Source organism: Rhea americana, unplaced genomic scaffold (genome assembly GCF_003343005.1).
Source record: "Rhea americana isolate MKP2758 unplaced genomic scaffold, rheAme1 scaffold_62, whole genome shotgun sequence".
Lineage (NCBI taxonomy): Eukaryota > Metazoa > Chordata > Aves > Rheiformes > Rheidae > Rhea > Rhea americana.
The window spans coordinates 4945328-4967567 of record NW_028186779.1 but is presented as its reverse complement, the minus strand read 5'-3'; the positions used below and the strand labels follow the sequence as shown (position 1 = coordinate 4967567).

Below are 22240 nucleotides of genomic sequence, written 5' to 3'. Positions count from 1 at the left end.
CAAAAAATCGAAAAGGAAGGAGGCATTGCATAAAAACAAGTCAGAAAATTAAAARCATTATATTTCAAATGCATTTCAGCTCAAGTTTAGAGAGTTCATATGAAAGTACTTCTTGGCTGAAGAAGAGACTCTGGGAAACACGGTGCAAGACACTTCCTCCCCTACATAGCACTGTAGTGGAAAGGCAGTGTTGCATAGTTGGCTGTTCTTTGGCTTCTTAAATTCATTTCAGTTCAGTTTTTAGATTTTGTTCAATTCATGTTCTTCTCTGTTCACCTCTAACTTCCTCTTAAGTCTGCTTAATGCTAAGAAATCGTTGTCTCTAGGAAACATAGCATCTCAGAAGTACTCAGGTTACTAATTCTTGTTGTCCAGACAGCCAGACAACTCTGACATGCTGTTTGCTCAGAATAATACCAAACAATGGATGTTTTTAAAATATGTCAAAATAATAATAATAAAAAACCATGCACACAAAAATCCTTAGGTAGTATAATGATGTAGCACCATTGGCACTAGTAAGACTAAACTGAGTTCTACTGGATGAAGATTCAGGCAATGAGATGTTACAGTTTGKGTGACCAGAGAAAGTAGGTGTTTTCACATTTAATTAAATGCAAAATTATTTTTTTTCCCCACATACAAGCAGCAGTCAGTACAGAAGCTATCCCTCACCCTGGAAACATCAATAATTAGAATTCCACTATCTCAGGACGTGATCATCATCTTGATTTCCATCATATTCCTTGATTAAAAAAATCTTAATTATATAATGGCATTTACATATCATGTTTTAAGATTAAATTATCATTTCTTACAATCATAACACAAATCTTGTCTTTGATACTTTCTCAAAGCATCACATACAATTCTTGCACTATAGATGCTGTTCTAGAAAGAAATATAGGTTGACCCATTCAGTGATACTCCTTGGCTAACACTAATATTTTGTGTGCATTTGAACRCAAATGGTAAAGAGCAATGTATAATGTAATGAAATTCACATGAAGGTTTTAAGAACAGGATTTCCAAATTATCACTGATGGGATAAGGGCTCTTAGAAATTATGCTACTTTTTAAGAAGTGTTCTGCATAGTCATTACAAGTGCCCCCASTTCACTAGGTACTTTCTTTCCCTGTTCCCCCATATAAAAATCACTTTCCACCTCTGCTTGTGACACAAGGATGAACAACCAAAGACAGCAACAGAGCCAGGGGCCTCACTATCAGGGATCAGACAAAACAATCCCACCATATGCAACATCTCAGCCATCTTTTTCTGCACAACAGGTCATTTTCTCCTGTTGGCTTCCCACCTACCTGTGTGGGTGATTTAGGTCGGGCTGGTGCTGGAGATGCTGGTGCCAGCATATGATTGGGACTAGCTGTGGGGCTAGGCAAGGGAGACACCTCTTCTGGTGGTGAAGGTGTTTTTGCAATACGGAGGGGACCTGAATCACTGGATAGGAGCAAAGTAATAGTCAGGACATATGCATCATGCTGATATATCACCCTGACCTTTCTYTTCTGGTCCCTCCTGCCTCTAACAGGGACAGTTTGATGCAACAGTTGAACTGCATCCCTCATGTAATGCTAGTGACCACAAAGGCAAYATACACTAGGAATGAATTCAACCATTACGGTATGAATAAAACTAAAACTATAATTAAATTCAATTACAATTCACTGATCTATAGCATCAAAGAAAGCTTTAATTCCTGAATGATCTTGGTTTTTGGAACATCTGGTCTTTCTGTTTATCTGATTATTGTTAACTTGAGGGAAACAAACTACCTGCATTGTTTCAGATTCTGTACTTGAAACAATATATTAGGTATAAATTTGAAACTATCATGAAACATGAGCTCACATTTCTGTGAGCTTACACAGCTCTCAGTATAAAAGGCTCCGAAGATAAACAATCCCAGAAGAAGGTGTAACAATGAATAATGGAAATAATTTTAAAAGTTCAGCAACAACAGAAAGATTTCAACAAAATAAAACACAATAAAGACTATGATAAGAATATCATTATTTATAGGGACAACTCACCACAGCTATAAATGACTCATAGTCAAGTGACTTCAACAGAGCTCTGCCAAAAGATCTGGTGAAGCTTTRCCCTTCCTGGGGCAAACACTGAGGCAGATTCAGCTACCTAGAAATTCTGAAAGCTTACAGTTTGGGGAGGCTATAAACTACCACATTTAAGGACCACAGGACTCAGTAGGAGAAGAGCAAGTCCTACATCTCTTCAGGGAGAACACAAGCATTACATCATTGTGGAGACCACACTATAATCACGTTCCTAATGCTAATGCAAGGCAAATTCATTCTTTGAAAAGACTTAGCTCACACTCACCACCTCTTTCTGTGGAAATATTAAAAAGGAAGAAAAAAAAAAGCAATGATTAAGAAATTCCTTTCCACGTACTATATTTGCCTTCAGGWCAGTACTCAACAGCTTACAAGTTTTTAAGCTATTTAGTTTTATACARTTCTTTAAAGAAAATTTTAGATACTGTAGAAAGTTATTTTATCTTAAAAAGTACATGTTCCTGAGTAGTATTTCGGAACGTCATAACTAACAATAGAGCTCAAAATCTGCCCATAGTTTCACATAAGGCTCTGTGAACAGTACGGCACAATAATATTGCAGWGTTTGTAGCACTTATCCTTTTATAGCTCTCTCAAGCAAAAAAAAAATAAAGAAAAAAAAAGAAAGAAAAAACTTAGACTGCAGCAAGTCTCACATAAGAGAATATAATAGTAATTACAAAAAATCACACTTTTAAAAAAATCTTTAAAATAAGTTAAGATCCTATTATATCACACTGTAGTAACCTATGTCTACTCACTTGCAGCTAAAGTCATATTTTCTCTCTTGTTCCTGGCAAGACTAATTCAGAGGGAGGGACTGTGTGTGCATACTGAACAGTATTTAAGAGACATAGGAGGCCAGAAAGCCTGTTTATTACAAAACCTGCTTCAAGTTTTCCAACAACATATAGTTTTTCATTCAGCAAAACCTTTTACAAATGCTCTAGGGGAAATGTAATCTCACTCAGATGTCCTTCTCAGGGGTTGAGAGTGGTGATACATGAGCTAACAAGTCCCCTAAGGCAGTCTACAAGTGGGCATGGATTAACACAGAACTAATCCAAAACAAAAATTTTGGATAAATTCTCTACAAAATAGTTCTAAATTTTCTATTATGTTGGAAGTTCTAAYATTTTATTTTTCCCCTTCCAAAGTGAGATGGAAACAAATGGGGAAATGTCAACCATATGTCTGAGGCAGATGTTTTGTTGGGTCAGTTTTAATGGTTGCTAATCTAACTCTGGTTTGAGGGMAAATTAGCAGAGGCCAGAATATTGTGCTGATTACTTCTGCATGAGCTGGAATTGCATGAAAATTCAGGGTGTAGGTATTCACTCTAAATGTCATTGTGTTTTGGTAAGTGCCATCCTTTTATACTTTCAATCTTTTCTGCCTACTGCTATTACAGARCCAAAGAGATCAAATTCCAGGAGAAAGGCTATGCTACTTGGAAGTGAAAATTAGAAACACTGCATTGGCATCCACTGACCTGAAGAAAAGCACATTTCTTTTTAAGTCATTTTCTTTTTAAAGACAAAATAAGATCCCTCTTGAAAGTAATTTAAAATATGGCATTTTGTAACATTCTTTTCACTTCAGCTTTTCTGCTTTTATGATCCACTCAGATCACTTTTCCTGACTTTTCCTCACAAGCACAAGAGCGAAAAGCTGAGTTACAAAGTTAGGATTCTCACTTAATCATATGCCTTTAGGACCTAAGAAYACATCTAATACTTCAGTCCTTTTAAAAAAAGAAAGTCATAAGAGTTAGCAACTCTGCTGTAGACTAAGCCTCTAACAATAAATGGGCTAGATACTTAGCTGCTGCAAACTGATGTAATATTCTGCAATGAATTARGCTAAATAGCAACAGCTGCAAATCTGACCCTGATTGCTTTTGGAAAGAAATAAAAATTGGGTAATGAAGGAAGTTTTATACCTTTACTCATGTTGAGAAGATCTCCTTCATCCAAGGTATCTCTCTAACTTCCTGAACAAACAGACCCAGCAACCATGCCGTGCAGCAATCCTTGCATATGCTGTGGCTGATTATTACCTATGTTGAACTGCAAGGCAATTTATTAAACAATTCAACAAATTCACCTGGGTGCTCCTTGGATGGTGAAGGCCTTGTCTGCATGCTGATCTCCCAGCTTCGTCATCACTTCATATAATTTGTGACATAGCTGAGAAGACAAAACACTTGCTTAAATTTAGAAGAAATATTACAGCCATGATTAAAAACATAGTGGTAAGTCTGGTCTAGAAACTGCTCCGATTTCTTTAAAATGGTATAGATCCTTCCAAAAACATAACTCAGTGCTATCTTTAGTAAGAACCAAACTATCAAAAAAAGCTAACAAAATCCCTAGAAACAATTGCAAAGATGGTGGCAGTTCTTCAGAAACAAGCTGGATTTCAGAGAACAAATTTATAAGTGGGACTCACTGCYGTCTGCTCTCTGATGAAGCGGATCACTTGAGGTCTGAAGTAATGTGAGYAGGAGAGAAGTTTCCTATTCTTCACTCAAAAACTTGGTCCTGACTTACATGGGTCAAATACRTTCTCCATTTTGGTTCCTATAAGTTTTCTAGGTTACGATAGAGAATACATTTCCACCTAGTGAGGCATTTAATACATTCCTAAGATCCTTACAGAAATTGTATTTGTCCAATAATCACAGATATAATGCTGTACTGCTGACCATGTATATAAAGGTCTTGAAGGGGATGCCTGACATTTTTATCCAGGACTGGTTAAAACAATGAGATACCTAGCAATTGGACGTAGAAATAATATTGAAGACAATAGTGTCATATAAATGAAATGAAGTATCAAAATAGAAAKTGAATTTACTGCTACAGTTGATAACGCACTTCAATCCAAGATCGTATGGGCTGCTGTTTCCTTAAGGAAAGTACAAAAAAGAGGAATTAGAAACCAATGGGAAGATTATGCTACAAATTYGGAGCTAGGACAGATCATCAGAAGTTGTTCTCCTAGATTTTTACTGCTATGATTCAAGACAAGCTGTTATGTATATCACATAATACAGTATAGGTAAGAGATTCATTTTTACTCACCAAAGCTATTTCTTTATGAAACTTGGCTTCAAGGCTGGATACATTTTTGAAAGTATTCACATAGAAGCCAACTCGCCTACAAAGGATGCCACAGAGAAAAGAAAAGAGAATAAAAGATGGGGGGGAGAGGGCCACAAGGGAAGAGGAATTCTTTTTTTTTTTTTTTTTCCAGACTACATGCAGAATTCTTGACTGTTATTCTCAGTAAATCAAATAATTGGATTAAATGTGAAAATCATAATAACCAAAAGCAGGACTCTGAAACCATTTTCTTTTTAAACTCTTGCTCAAATTAAATTCTATCTTTCACTGAGTCTAGTTAGTGGGCAACAGACATATTGAGTCAGAAGGGTACTTACTCCCAATCATTCCTAGGTAGTCTTACATTTAGTAAGCTCATAAAACAAATACGTTGAAGTGCTAAGCAGCTCCTCAACTGCAGTAGTCAGAAACACATCAAGAAAGCCTTCTCTTGATCTCACAATTAACAAAAACTAATTAAGAAAGATCGAGAAGACAAAGGACACTTCAGTGACTCACAACACACTTCGATTCCAGCATGTCATTTGTTAAAGAACACAGCATGCTAACGAGAYGCTTGCTATCATTTTTATTCTCCTGCTCATTTTGTCTCCCTTTTCTGTAAGGAAACAACCCATGACCTATGCCATCAAGTGCTCCTATATCACAGACATAGTCAGTATAAAACTCTAATGYATATTCTGAAGTAGTTATAAAGGAATACTATTTTTCTTTTCTTATATTACTTTGGCAGTATTTTATAGGAGCTTGGAAAGAATTGTCATAAAATCTTTCTATATTCTTTGCTTTGGTACTTCTTATAGACAAATGACCTATAAATTGAGACATTCCAAAATTTCTAGAACATCCTGTGGCTGCTCTCTATGGTCACTTTTGACAGTGCAAACATATGATCCATTATACTAACAAGTGGCCTTTTTCTCCTTGAAAGGATGAAGCATCCCCACCAGGTTTCTTAGAAAAGTGATAGAAGCAGAGCATTTCAGTTGTGCCCTGCCATTATGTGCTCAGCCACAGTTCTTTTTCCATAAAAAGACCTTCTTGCACCATTGAATGAAGATATAGTAAAGAATCTTATGTGTCAAGACATACTGATAGAAATAAGTATAATACAGGGAGAAGTAAATATGATTTTGGATCAGGTTCGGGCATCTTCTCTTTAATTCAAAAAGATGATGAGTGGGATCTGCAAGGAGCTATTAAACCTGACAGCTCATTAAAATCTACTGGTTCCCATTCCTTAGCCTTCTTCCAGTCCTTCCAGACAATATCTGCCTAACCTTACCGTGACCACAGAGATGGCAATTCTTCTTGTAAATCACTGTTAAACTCTTCAAACACTTTCTGTGCTTTTTGAAACTCTTCTTCAGCCTAAAAGAAAAGGAACAGATTGGCTTCTGTAATCACTGCAAGACACAAAGCTTGGTTTCTGTAACCACTGGCAAAACCTGGCCAGCAGATCTTTATTATTACTATTAACAAAAGATACAACTCACACCCATAACAAAGGCCAACACAGGACTTGCTGTTCCCTAAGGCCCATTAAGTGAGAAAGTTAGGCCTCAAACAGGACTCTCTCCTGCAAGAGGCTGGGTGTTCTCTTTCTAATCCACCACAATACTTAATATCCATTTATGTTCAAGGATATTTCTACTTCTGAAAGAAGAAAGAAAAACTTTGTGCCAGGCTTCTGTACAGAAATGAATCCACCCAAGCTCCAGAAATCTTCTGCCACGATACTTCTGAGTGTGCTACCTTAGTAATTCTGCCTTCGTCTTTTCTTTTTGAGCTCTGCAGGGCTTCCAGATGATGCCTCGCGCTGTCGTAGTCCACTAGCTTTCTGCTTCGCTTCGCAATGCGAGTCTGTACAGAGGCAGAAAAAAGCAAAGGCAGTACAACTCGCACTTTTCTGAAAAGTTATTTATGTTTTCATTTAGCTTTCTGWCATGCTTTTATTCTCTCTCACCTGTAAATCACATCTGACTTACAAGCACATCATACTGAAACATGGGCATGATAAAAGAGACAAGCTAATCACCTTATTTTAAATAAGGAACCCATTTACAGATGGTTTGGAAGGGATTTCTACGAGCGTAGGGCTTATAAGCCGCAGAAGTCAGAGAGCAATGCTGTGCAAGACTTCTCTCATTCTCCAGTATAAACAGACTTGTTAAACTCTCCCCCTTATACAGAGTGGCAAATTTAACAAATAATTAGCATATATTTTTTCCGGAGTAGGAAAAATGCTCAAAGTGCACTCATCAGTACAGCTGATTTGACACATAACTGAGACAAATTGAGTTCTAACATGTAATAGGCATTCTAACTTTCCTGCTCTACTTCTCTTACAGCTAAAGAGAATTATAATAAGTCATTTGAAATGTCCTGTCCTAACTTTACAAACCTGGATATTATATGTGAATGCCTCTTTATGATGCTGTGGGCCACACGCTGAGAGGGCACAAGCACAATTTCACTTAGGAACAAGTATGAATGTCAATAATGTCAGGATTTATAAGTGATAAATTAATAAAATTAAAATGATTGATGGAGTGTGATATCTACTCAATTATAAACCACYGCATTACAAGGAATTTCCATCTACGCCCAGGTAGCCACATCCAATTATAAAAGTATTCCTCTCTCACCAGTAATGATTCGTTACCCTCACACATTTCATCTTAGCAATCACCTCTCTCAACTGTCCACTACCCAGGCATCTGGGAGAAGCTAGAATCTGCATAACAATCTCTCCTGGTATGTATTAAAAAAATCTTCTCAGAATTGATTAAATAACAGGAATCATGCTTCAAGTAACACAAAGACATTTAAATATCCACAGGTGCATCTAGCCAATAACATAAGGCTTCCTCTTAATGTTGCAATTTGTCTGGCATTKTGATGGCTGAGGAGCCAATTCAGCTCCTACTGAAGTCAGTGAGAATTATGTCTTGTATCAAATACGAGCAGGAAAAAACATTACAAATTTGGGATATGCAAAGGTTAGTTTACTTCCAACCACTACTGCATGGAGATCATTTCTGTTCACTTGGAAAAAATCAGTGCAGCCTGATTCCTGGGCTTTGCTTACGGAATAAGATGTTTTACACCRCAGAGAAGAATTGACTCTCCTCCTCCCTTTTTTTAAATCTCACTTCATTTTTTTTTTGTTATGACTCAACAGTAACTAGTGATATGTACAAATTCTCCATTATAGGAAAGCATTACTGTACTTTGATATCAGGAAATTGTCCTAGATATGTATCCAAGGTCAACAGCGACCCATCCACCAGTTTTTGATGGAAGTCTTCCCAAAGTTCATCACATTTCTGTAAAAAGCAAATGGGAAGAGAGAAACATACTTAGTAGTTGAATTCTGCTCCAGACTAAGAGGAAATACAAGGTAAACGGCAAAGCTTAATGTTTCTAAAGTTTTGTCATGTTCTTCATGGCATTACCTGAGAATGCAGTTATCAAGTAAACAAACAAAAAAAAAAMCACACATCATCTTGACCTTGCAATTTTTYATTCACAATAAAAGAAGATTTGTTTAATAATTAGTTTGGTTTTTTTTCATTCTTTCAAATATTAGCTTCTATCTGAAAATTGGGATATCATGGATTCAAGGTCTTTCTCAGAATTTCAGATTCYAGGTCACAAATGTGGAAACTGAAGCTGCTCCAGTTCTTACAAATAAGAATGTTGCTTGATGACAAGCTTCCCTTACAGAGGAAAAAAGTACAACTAAAAATAAAAACAGTAAATAAAGTGACTTTCCCATCAGTTACAAGGATTTGCAAGCTTAGCTTTATTTGTTCATTTTTAAAATAAAGGCTGTTATGATCTGTCCTAAGAAAGCTCTGTCTTTACTTCCCATATGTTCTSTGCCAGCAAGAGGCATCTGATGAAACGTCTGTCTTGCAAAGCTCTACTTCAGACCACTAGAGAATTGGGATTTCAGATTTGCCCCTACATCAACAGGCAAAACAAAATCCCCCAAGAAGCTACAGTGCTTTTCCTCAGTTCTCTTTGCTGCTCACAGATAATCATCAGGAGACATTCTTGGTAATTTTCTGCTTATTAAGAGCATGGTAATGCAGTTGATGTGAAGAGGACCACACAGAGAGCAGAGTGAGACTTCTTGCCAGAAGCAAAATATTCTTGCTGAAACACTGTACCAGAGGCCATTGGTCCTGTCAAGCAAGTCATTAGCAAGTGTTAAATGTCACAGTCCCCCTTTTCTTTGCACTTACCAAAATGACTGATACTCTCTTTGATGGCAGAGAGCCTGAAGGGGACGAACATTGCTTTGTAGGGCTGTTATCCTCAWGGGCAAGTCTTGAAAGCTGTTCTATGCTGTTTGCTTGTCAGGAGCTACTACAGGCATTTTATAAATGCTGTGGGAGGCCAGCATTTAGTTCATTCATTTTCTACCCTAACACAATCCCTAATGAATTATCATAATCCATTAACCATGCTTAAAAATTTGTCTCATTTATTAACATAAAATTTAATCACAGTGGTCTAGAGAGCAGTACAGCATTACATCGAAGCAAACAAGTGCCAGGGCTGCACATCTGCCTTTGTACCTTGTTGATACCTATTTTAGACAAACTAAAATCATGGAGATTTTCTGAAAGCTAAGGGGACTGAAAACAGTGCTGAAGAATCCTGCAAGCCATTTTCTTTTCTAACATACAGAACAAGTCATTTAGGTGGAACAGTCTGGGCATGAGCATCCATAGCTTGGGCTAGATAACTACATAATTATTTTGAATTGCACTGCTAAGGATGCACAAATCTACATTTGCAATTATCCTGGGAAGAATTTAGGAGCAGAGATTCCCACACAAATCTCCTATGCTGAAGATGCACATCYAACATTTATTCCTATATCAAATGGAGATGAAGGGCGAAACTTCAGCCCTTTCCTACACAATTAAAAATTGCCAAAAATAAAATCTAGTGGTCTACAGATACAAGATGAGGTTCTACAGYGAGATGCAGCAGGAGATCTCCTAGCCAGTGAACTTATGAGGACATAAATGGTGCCTTATCTTCACTTATATAGTTTGGAAGTTGGGTGCATTTAAAATCAAAAACACATCACGCCTTCAGCAGCCGGGGAAGGGAGAGGAGAACAACCAAAGAGAAGAAAAGCAATCAGGCAGTTTTTAAATGACTACTCTGTCTTCCAGTTTTGTGTTGATTATTTTTTCCATGAGGTCTCCCACACTGGATGTCACATAGGCACAAGCTGCAGTGGTAACAGCTTGCACTTTGTCATCGCCAATACATTTGCTGACAGACTTCCCTCAATTAAGGCTGTTTACTCTAGGAAGGTAGTTCAGAGCTCCTCAGGTAAGACTCCTGCAGTGTCCTCGAGAAAAGCTAGCTTTCTCCAGTCACAGAGTAACCTAAGAAAGGTACACTGAAATGAACACCAGCCTACAAGTCTCATTTGGCCTCAAACTCTAGATACCATCTACAAACTTGTCAGTCAGCTGCTTTCAGGACTGATTCTGTTCACATTGATGCTAACCTCAGCGGGAGGTTATGTCAGCTTAATAGAAACATGAGAATCTTAAGCCAGGGCAAGAAAAAAAAAAGGCCTTGAGATGACCAACACTATTTTCATTTTTTCAGTAATCATTTTTAAAATTTACTTTGATGCAGCTAGTTTGTAAAACAGATATTGCAAATGAAGCATCTGCTCAGCAGGAGGTGCATTTTACAAGACCAGTAATTTACTTGCTGAAACAACAGCATTTAAYGAGCAATGAAGAATTCAGGGAAACTGCAGACCTACGCTTCTCAGTAGCTCAGATCAATCTACTTGCAGCCAGAATATTTTTTTCCTCTTTTCACACTTCTTACCTCTCCAATCATTTTCACATCTTCTCGGCCATACCAATCTGGCTCATATACTTCATGAAGAGACTCTGTAAGCTTCTTTGAGGCATCTTGCATCCCTGTAATGTGACAGAAAAAAAAAAAAGAAAAAAGAAATATAACCTCAAACAACAAGAAACAGTGGATAAGCATCTTTGTTTTCAACCCACTTATACTCTGTATACTATTCCCTTTAGCACGTTTAGAATATAGTTTTCAAGAGCTCAAACAAAACCTTTAYGTTCATTCAACTCCCCAAAGGAACAAGAAACTTTTCCCATTGGAGAATTAAGCTGTATTTACTAAAAAAAMCCCACTTAATACCTCATTGAAAGATTATCACCAAGAAGCCCACCAAATAGCAAGCCTGAGTTTCGGCCTTCAGTTACTCCCCAACTCTTCCATTCTGCAGAATGGTTTCCAACCTAATTCATACTGAGTGCCAATGCCTACTTGCATGGAGAATGAGGCATTTCCTGGATGGCAGAGTTGAGATGGCAGACATTTAGARGAAATGATATCTAGAAAGGAGGACTTTGGAGAGAAGCCAGAATGCATCTGCTCCAAACAAAAATGGTCCCCAAAAGGGGAGAAGTCACATAAAGGCAGAACATGCCTCAGGACTTCTTTATTTGCTTGTTTTCAAAKATACCAAAATCTCAGTGGCCTGCATGTATAAAGTGATGTTCAAGGAAAAAAAAAAAAAAAAAAAAAAAAAAAACTTTTCTGCTCTTGGGTTCCCTCCTTTCTTCTTGCTATGTTGCTCCCACCAGTGTCCACAACAACGACAATGACATAAAACTCCATAAATAATGAAGCACAAGATGAGACTGGCAAGAGCTGAGGCCGTGTCTTCAAGTCCGGGCAAACAAGATGTCAGAACCTGCAAAGTGTACTGTAACAGATGTGATTTTACAAACAATGACTATCTCCATGCTGACCCAATAGGGTTAGAAGTATGTGGAGCATAGTATTTACTTCCATCTGTAACAGCATAGTGTCTACAGAGAATTGTGATGAACCAAACTGGATCAGTCACCTCTGAAGCCTACGACACTACAGGTGAAAGAAGAAAAGGGACTAGCAAAGCTTATCTGTCTCTGATATGTAACAGATGTGACTTTCTTTCCACCTAAAATGATTTATAAATAACAAATAGATTGAATGATAGTACTAGAGAACCTAAATCTATCTTCAGTGAGACTACTTTGATCCCAGCGAATAAACTGTTGCCCTGGGTGAAGGCATTGGGGTTTGCCTTCCTGTTTTCCTAGAGCACGAATACTTTCAAGAGTGAATGTAATTCTGAATCCAACAAAAAAAAAATGACCATGTCTAAGAAAATGTTAAGTGTCAGTTCAGAGGCAGTCATCTGAAAGTGACAGACAACTATCTCAACTTCCTTGCAAAATTCCAACAACAACTTCGACTGCTAAAAATGTTTTGACCTAGCAGTAACTGTTTTTTTATGTACATTCTTCCCCAGCCAAAGTCTGCTTACCGCAGCACATCTGTCCTGTCTTGAAAAATATCTCTAGTGTGATCTTCAGATTTAACTGCTCAATGGCTGGATTTAGAAATAATATTGACAGCTGTCTTTTCTGTACAAATAAATGCCTAGAAAGAGGAGAGAATTAACTTGAAATTGGAATGTCTGGAGTGAGCAGTTTGGATCTACTCAGCAACTATCTCACTATGCTCTCCAAAGCGCACACACAAAATAAGACAAGAAAAGAAAAGCAAAAAGATACACCTCTCAGTATAAAAACAGTGGTCACTGGAATGAGTAGCATAGGCAAAAAGAGTTAAGGAAAAAAAAATGGAAGTAAATGGCTGTTCTGAGACCTTGGGTTCAAGGGACAGAATGGCACAGGTTCAGGGGAGAGAATGTACAAAGCCTGATGTGCAGAAAGTATAAGTTGTTAAACAGTGCTGTGCCAAAAAAAAAAAAAAAAAAAAAAAAAAGACTTTTTTTTTTGATTGTCTTGCAGATCCTTTTAATAACAGAACTCAGCCCACAGAACTTGTATAGCATATAAGGACGTATGGCACATTTTTTCCTCCTCTCCTCTGTGCATAACATTTAGGATAATGAATCTCTAGCTAAGAAAGCTTTCCTGAAGAGAGAAGGTTTTGTCTAGAATATACTAGATCACACTAAAATGTAGATGATCATCACATATTTTTCCAGGTGGGACTCATTTAAAAATCTTCTTTGATGCCATTGCAAATTAAATCAACTCTGCAGTTAAGGCAAAACCAATATAGTACTGTTATGCTTTAAAGCACTGCATTCTGCCTGCTCAGGATGAACGCACATATTGGGATGGCTCATATATCCTTGCTCATACTTGATCCTTTCTCACACCTATACTTCTGCCCTTCAGCACATGGTAGACAAAATCTGAGACATATGTTCCTGTGGCAGGTGTGCCAGCTGAGCTCCTCTGTAATCTCTCTTGAAGTTTGCATTCAGCTCAGCCACAAGCCAGCTTCAGGTAGAGCACCTTTGCCTGCACAGACTTTTGCTTTTGAATACTCACAACTCAGGCCTACATTTGCTTAAGAGAATAAATAACAGGTACTTAATATCTCATGCTTCATTCCTATCAAACTTGTGCTAGCTTTCACAATTTTTTCCAGTCTGATAATCTGGTAATCTTTCATCCAAGCATATTCCTGCATAAAGCATCAATCAYACCCAGTGGTAGTGTGAAGCACAGCAGTATCTGGCTTCTTCAGCCAAATAGGGCTTCAGTCTAAAATTCCCAGAGACCAAGGTCATCTGGTCTACCCCTCTCTACTCACATTTATCGCAATACTCCAGATGAGTGCATAGGTCTATATTAACCAGGTCTCCTTCCATTCTTGTTCATGCCAGTGCACTCAATGCCCAAACATTGTGGGGGGAAGAGAAGASTGTGTTGTGCGGTTTTCCACAATGAATTATTTCATATGTACTGACAAGTCTAATACATTATTCAGCTCTAAAATTAAGATTAATGTCATACATAGGCTGCAGGCTGTCACTCTGCCTTTTTTAACTGCTATCCATTAAAAAGGATAAGTCATTTAAAGCAAGTCATTAAATACTAAGAAATGYGAAAATAATTTTTACTGCTGACAAACTGTTAGAAGTTTATACTTAATATCAATTGTTTGATTAGTATAGTTTCTTCTTGGTAATTGGATCACTTATGAATAACTAGAAATGCCAAAATTGAATTACTCAGGAAAAGTGATGCTAAATAATCCAAGTCCTGAAGTCTGAGGCTTCTGCATGAAAATCATCCTTCTTTCTATGAGAAACAACACATGTCCCTGGGGTCTCATAGGGCTCCTAGAGGTCCACACATGATAGGGATGCTCGAGATAGAATAATAAATTTGAGACTAAAGCAGAGGYGTCCTCATTATGGAGCTCTAGAGATGGCAGAGGGTAACTGACTCTTTGCCAGCACAATTCCAATATACTCAAATTCCCAAGGAGATCAATACAACCTGGACACCTTCGACATGGGCCAAGGCAACAAGGCTGGCCAAGGACTTCATGTCAACCTGGGAACCCATTTATTATGGGTCTCCTGATGCCCCAAAGAGGGAGGTCTAGGCTGAATCACAGAGAAAACTGCATTTTCCTCCTAGAGCAAGTCACCTCGGTCTGTCTCTTAATAGTTAACTATCAAAGTGAGGAGAATTTCATGTGAGGTTCTCTAGGGAAATTACCTGTCCTGCTATAAGAATTGTATTCATTATCACTAGCTACTCAGTAGAGTTTCCACCAGAACAATTCAATTATTTCATAATTCATTGCAAAATTTTACAGAAAGATGATGAACAACTTTATTGCTTCCAAGAAATTAAATGACTGATTTTAAGAGTTTTGTGTGTCTGCAGTATATGCACAATTCTGTCAGCCAAAGACTGACAACTCATCAATAAAACTGCCTTAATCTCCCTTTCTCCTCCTGTAGACCAGTTATTACTTATCACTAAGTCAAGTCTGAAAAATATGCTGCTTTTTTCGTTTAGTTTTGTTTTTATGATGTAAGATTCCTTTTCACCTCTGTACTTGCCATCTACATGCAAATTTAGATAGTTATTTCCCAGTCTGCATTTGTGGCTGCAAAGAGCTGAGAGTCAACCACAGAAGGCTCATTAGGGTTTCTCTAGAGGTTGGCCCATAAAATCTTTATAATCACCTACACCTCTCAAAAGCTTAAAAAAGAAAATCATGGAGTAGAGGACTCAGATACATGTTGCCAAGGAGACTGGAGGGCTTAAAAGACTGAGGCATCAGAAGACTATAGCTATGGGGGACAGGGCACAGCTTTCTCTACTGTCTGTACAAACACTGCTGAAACAACACACAGAAGAACAGACCTGAAATTACCATGCAGGTGAAATAAAGCATCACAAAAAATATTCATGAGTTTGACAGCTTTATGCCATGGTTCTTCTGAGTCTTTGAGTAACCAGCAGTAAAGATCAAGGTCCTGTTGAGATCAAGTGCCTCAGAATCAAAAAAGAGTGTGAACACAGCAAAAAAATTTCTATTTTAAGAATGTGCAAGACAATCATAGAAGCATTTATTCCAATACATTAAAATGAAGGGATAAAAAGGGCTAAAAGAAGGGTCACTTCATCATTACTTCCTTAAATTGTACCCTGGTCTTAYAGTACTTTCAAATTTCTAAAATCCAGACACTCAAATGTCATGTAGTAAAGTTAAACTTATTACTAGGTAACWACACTTCAGCTTCAGACAGGTACTTCCAGTTAAACAAAACAGCAGTCTTGCCAGTTCCTGAAGCCCTTTAAAATGAACTCCCTTTCTCACACCTGCAGGAGTACAAGGATATCAAGTGCATTATTTTCTAATGATATGATCAGCGTTCTCCCCCCAGAAACAAACCCGTAATTATGGCATGCCTCCAAGGCCCAGACACGCCAAGTAAACAAATCCCACTAGATGGTATAAGTATCCATGAGCAGGCTTCCTGTGCTTTTTTGCATAGCTCATCCCAAACTGTTTTAATGGTAGCAGTCCTTCACAGAACAAGAAGCACTGAGGCTGTAGCTGTTGTCGCATCTCTTTCTGCCACCAAAACCTGGAGGGGCCTTTGCCACTGCTCAGCCCAGGGGAGTTGGGGGGAAGGCTTGGGGAAGTCCCTGAATTGTCTATTGTGGCTGCAATCCCAGGCTGGCATCTTGCTTTGCAGCAGGAAGGTGGGCCAACAYGGGTACCAAGGATGCCCACTGGTGGCTTTCCTCATTTCAGAGGATAACATTTTTAAGATTCATGCAAGCTGCTTACGGCTGGGTCTTTAAGACTTGAGGATAACAACATCTTACCAAACAGCAACAAAGTCAGTCCAAGTTATTTTCAAATATGGACTTACAGGCTGCAGTAAAAGGAAGCCTCGGAACACAAAAACACAGCAAAAAAAGATGAAATTCACACAGTGAAAAATCTCAAAGTTAAAAATAAAACTTGGTGGAAAGAGTAGTAGTACACTAAACAGCAAACCAGCAAAAGTGCAGCTAACGCAAAAAGTACTAGGAAAAGAAAAGAGGAAGACAGAGAGAGAAAGATGGACAAAGAGAGATAGATAGAGAGAGAGAGAAAGAGAGATGGAGGAAGTGAGAAACATGGAGAGGAGGACTGTTGACACCAACATGGAAATCATACTACCATGTAAACACTCATCCTACAGGATAGAGAAGCCATCTGGTCAACAAACAGCCTCATCTCACTGCTTCTGAGTACACACACAGCTGACAGTGGGTGTGAGAAAGGGGTCGACTGAAAAATAAGAATGTAAAATCAGACAAAAAAATAAAAAAAAAAAAAAAAAAAAAAAAAAAAAAAAGATGCTGAAATGCTGAATTTCTTCTAAGCACAAAAGACTCTATGCTTATTCCTGCAAGGAGAAACACTTCATATCTGGTGAAGAATTTTCATTGCTTAGCACATCCAGCAAATAACAAAGACACTAACCTACTGCTTTGATCTCTATTTTACAATTCCCATCAAAAAGAGCTACCCTCTCTGGCAATAGCTGCTGAAGCTTTATTACGACACAGTAAAAGACACAGTGATAGAATTCTAAGTTTTTTTTTTTTTGGAGAGGGAGTTGTTTGTTGTTGTTGTTGTTTTTTCCCCAAACCATTCCTGGTTCTTCAGAGCAGTATTAAAGCATTCTATTTTCAAAATGGAAAGAAAAAAAAATGGACTCAACAGTTGGAAATACACAAGAAAATACCGCATCTCAGGAGGCATATTTTGGAAAGGAGGAGATTTATCATCTGACTAGCAATATCTGGAAATGTTACAGTTGTGGAGGTAACACAGTCTGCTAGAATCCCCTTGCCTTGTATGGAATATTTCTTGTTCTAGCATTTGCAAAGACTAACAACACAACATGTGCAGATTTTGCTGGTGTTCAACATGCATGCACATGTAAGAATCTAGGTAGCAGTCCTGCACACACAGCACAGTCCCGAAAGTGCCATCCATGCAAAACTGCAGGCACATGAGTTGAGATCAAAGCTGCAGAAAATCTAGGAAGAAAYTGCAGTGCCTATGCCAGATCCAAAACAAAAATGGTCTAATAATGACAAAAACAAAATTATTTGTATTTCTCCTTGCAGACTTTAAACAAGCCTACTTGTTTCAACTTGGGAAAAAAAAAAGTTTCCTTTGTGGAAGCATGACTTAAAACTCACCTTTGATGGCAGCTAAATATCCTCTCAGTTCTCTCTGGAGCCTGGAACCCTCTGCCTGGAAAAGGAGAAAAAATGCAAAAAAAAAAAAGCAAAAAAAAGAAAAAAGAAAAGAAAACACATTTCACTTGTATTATATGCCTTAAAATATACATATAGTATGTCAAGCTTGACAACAAAAAGCGATTTCACAACCTGTCTGATGAATCAAGTCACTTGTAAGCATTTCAGACATACTTGCTGCAGGTGCATACACAGGTTCACATAGAAAAGGTGSCCTGTGCAAGATATTACACATAGTGTAACTCTATAGGCTAAATTTTCTAGTTTTAGTTCAGCCATTTGCACAGGGAAGCACTCCAGCCAAAGGACTAAACTCCTCACTCCTCAAGCTAGGATCCTACCCTCATACCTATATTACATCTCCCTACAAGGATACTCACATTCCGAAAGCAGGGCCCAGCCTAATGGATTTGATGGAAATTTGGGAGGTATAATGACATCAAGTTCAGAGGCTACAAGTGTATGACTAAAAGTACTCTACGCACATAAAATATCAAGCTAGACTTTCTAAATACTAAATTTGAGTTTCTACAACTACAGTTGCATCTATAAGCAATATAGTAGCAGCTCTAACAGAAAACTGTTTGGAACTGGATCACATTCAGTTTGTGTGTTCAACTCCAGAGCTTAGCTATGTCAACTATTTCAAAGGTCAGCTATCACAAAGGACTCCTGAAGAAACCTACAGAATGCTGCTCTGAAAACAGTCAGAGAGAAATTCATCACTCAACTTCACATCCTCGCCCAGAACAACCAGCACAGACATTAAAAGCAACAGASACATAATAGGCTGTATTCAACATGCAATTAAAATTAGCCTAATGTGACTATGGTTCAGACTTCCCATTTGGAAGCAAATGAACCGGCACAGTCAAAAAAAGCAAAACATCAGATACCGCACTGTCTCAGCTGAAGAAAGAAATTAGTTAGAACAGATCTGGATCATTCCTTCAGAAATCAGTTGGTAAGATAAAACAGAGCTTCATATTCCAGGGAATCTTGCCTAACTGGAAATGAGTGAGGCTGAGATGAGATTTATCAGCATACTATGTCTCTTCTTACTGTGGGGAAAAGATGCCCTCTCAAGTCACAAGATAATAATTAAGCATACATTCCAGGATGCGACAATTATCAGTAGAGATTCCTCCCTCCCACCACCTCCAAAATAATTTGCACAGCTGGTACCTGCCTGTATCTGGCCTAGCTAGTATCTGAAGTACATTCGGGGGTTGCTCCTGAAAAATCAAACAAATTCCCTCTGAACACTGTTTGAAAATACTTCGGAGCCTGCAAAAGAAAGCTCCCGCCCACCAGGGTCTAGATTGTTTTCCAATGTCCAGCTCCCTTTGGGGGACATTTGGCATCAATTTGGTTTAGCAAAATACATTGCAGCTTAACTAGTATCAAGAATCCCCTGCAGTTTAGTAGGGGATTCTACAGAAAACTAAGGAAATTGCAAATCTGCATACCAGTTAGAGTAATCTTAAAGTTCACATTTTTGTTTATTGTCTGAATTCTTGTCTCCCTTCCAAGCCCATGTGCAAGATCTGTAAAACAATGAGTCTGAGGACACGAAGTGGGATTCAAGATAGTCAAATAAATACATGGGATGCCCAGCATACTGAGGAAAGAAGGTATTGCAGAACACAGATTGAATTCCATGTGATTACAATGCATATTGGAGCTCCCCTTCTTTATCATGTCTTTCACTCTGCTCTTGACTAAGACACCTATGACTGCCCACACATGAGCTCTCTGCCTTACCTMCCCTTACAATCAGCACAGATCTTGACAGTGCGGTTGGTGGAATCAAGAGAGCAATCTAGAAAATCTTGAATTCTTTGCTTAACATAGCCATCTAGCACCTCTTGTGACACCCTGTGAGACACCCACAKGCGGCTTCTAAATACAGCAGGTCCTAAGGGAGACACTCAACTTTGTGAAAGGGCAGTTGGAAGCCAAAATTTAGATGAGTGACTCACACCCCTCACAGCACCTGGTCAACTCAGTTGGTGGGGCTGCACCACGAGTGGGAGTGAGCCAGGAACTGAGGCRCCATCCACAGGGTCTGAGTCAGGCAGGCAGAGCTGGGAGCTGGTAACAGAGTTCACCTACAGCTCCCAGTACAGTGAGAGAATAAGCCAGGTCCAGGGTCCAGCAGGAGATGAGGCTCAGGCAGGGACTGAATGCCCAGGACCAAGCTGAAATGGGACCCCGGTCAGGTGTGAGCAGGAGTGCCACATGGAGTTGGCCAACAAGACCCACATATGCCCCCAGGGCCCTGAGAGTTGTTGTCTAGGCCCTCCTACCAGGCTGCCCATCTCAGCACAGACATCTGGAAAGACCGAGCTCAAAAGCAATTGCCCATGTTTTGCTGCTGCAGTGTGGAACTTGTGCCCCTCTGGGAGGCGGAGGGAGGGATATTCAGCTGCAGAAACATGTACACCTGCTGCCCTGAAGATGTCGTAAGGTACCTGAGAGACCCTCGCAGAGCCAGTGGCCACTAAATGGGACTGCAGGCAGAGCTGTGAAATCCTGGAGTAGCCACCAGGGGCCAGATGGGACACCCTGAGGCACATCCAGTGCTGGGTGTAGGCAGGGAATGTGTCTTTTGTGTCTCGGATCACTAATGAATTCTAAGAAGTCAACTGCATGGCTAATACAAAACCAGTGCTTCAATGCAGGTTAACTGTCCCTAAGAACAGCTTGAAATCAATGTCGTGCTGTAGCTGTCAGAAGCTAAACAAATTGCAGCAAATGAGTATCTGGCCAGGATAAAACTTCTCAGGACCCCTAACAGTTACACCTTTTCCTTCAAGAGATGCATTTAGTACAGCAATCAACAGAAGCAGGCTCTGCTCACTGAAGAGCAAAAAAATGGCTCTTCCTTTTTATCTCATTTTATAAAGGAACAACTGCAGCACTTGACACTTTATTCTAACAATGTTTCTTTGGCTTCTGATTTGGAATAGTAACTGATAAATCTCTGTGTGCACATATAAAATATGCAATGTTAATACGCTTACAYACTAGATATATTTAAACTGTTGACATCCAAACTCCATATGGAAAAAGAAGTAATAGTGAGAAGGAAAAGAGAGTATCAATCTCTTACAAAAATTAAGCAAGCACTGAGAGTTGCTACATTTGGGAACATGGTAAGTGCTACTTAACTTCTTGCCAAAAAAAAAAAAAAAAAAAAAAAAAAAAAAAAAGAAAGAAAAAAAAAGGAAGTATAAGATGCAGTTCCTTGAGCAACAGAATAGAGATGAAATTTCAGGTAAAGCCCCAATGGACTTGGTATTTTTACAGCAGAGAAATATGCAGGATTTTTTCCCCCCTTTTTCTAAACTTCAGGGTTGATTAACAGGCTGATTAAGAGGCTAAGCACATCCAAAATCAGCTGTGCAGAATGGAAGGTCTAAGCTTTGAAAAATTCCCTGCACTTCCTTGAAAATCTGTCATAAATGAGTTTATGGGGTCCACAAGCCTTTCTTTACATTTTTTTTTTAATTTAAGATTTGCAAATTCTTGTTTATAACTAAATTTAAGTGAAAGGTAAATATTGGTTCTACTCACTGTTCCAAATCAAAATCTTTGGACTGCTTCTTTCAGTTGCAGACCTTACTGCTTCTGACAGCAAGATTCCTGAGGCTCCGCAAAGCCACTGTGCTCTGCTCTCTCTGGGCACAAGATGACTCAGTTATCCCATGGTGATTTATCTGAGTAATTCAACTGTAGGTCTGCATATTCATAAGGGAYTGTATTCAAAAAAAGAAGTGGGAACTGATTCCTGAGCAGCCTRAACAGGTTTTTCCTCCAGAGAGAAAGATTAATCTGCTGGAATTATCTTTACACAGAGCATTCTACTGAGTTTGGTACATACCTGCCATCCAATCTACTCTTCAGATAAGGAACAGTGTGCACTAACATTTCAGTTTTTCAATTAGCTGTTTTTTGGTTAATGAGTGCTATGCTCTTCCTCTCCTGCCATTGTTTACTGAGCTGACCTGGCAGCCCTTATCTACTATCTCTGGACAGAAAAACCACCTGCAAAAAAAATTGGAGCTTTAAATTAAAAGGCATTAAATTCAGAGCTACAGTATACAGAGATGCTTCAGATCATATAGAAATGGACAAAGTACTATTCCACAAGCCAAAATTTAAAGAAACACATACAGTTAAAAGAGTAACTTTCTCTCCTGCTCCCCAAAGGACTTATAAAAAATACAAATAAAGATAAAAACACATAAAAATAAATACAAACAAAGGTTTATTGTTCTCAGTTTTTCAGCACTGTTAGCAGAGAAGAACATTCCTGAACAGGAACATCCA

The 22240-nt window shown here is 38.6% G+C and overlaps 1 protein-coding gene across 1 annotated transcript in view; it reads right to left on the bottom strand.

Annotated features, from left to right (window-relative positions):
- LOC146587082 (amphiphysin) overlaps positions 1 to 22240 on the bottom strand; it is a 141664-nt gene that overhangs the window by 39204 nt on the left and 80220 nt on the right. Inside the window, exons 4-11 of the mRNA XM_085320236.1 lie at positions 17846 to 17900; positions 11103 to 11197; positions 8459 to 8554; positions 6981 to 7088; positions 6511 to 6596; positions 5184 to 5259; positions 4204 to 4286; positions 1321 to 1459 (exon numbers count right to left, since the gene is read on the bottom strand). Coding sequence (XP_085176362.1) covers positions 1321 to 1459; positions 4204 to 4286; positions 5184 to 5259; positions 6511 to 6596; positions 6981 to 7088; positions 8459 to 8554; positions 11103 to 11197; positions 17846 to 17900 — 738 coding nt within the window. The remainder of the gene's footprint in view (positions 1 to 1320; positions 1460 to 4203; positions 4287 to 5183; positions 5260 to 6510; positions 6597 to 6980; positions 7089 to 8458; positions 8555 to 11102; positions 11198 to 17845; positions 17901 to 22240) is intronic.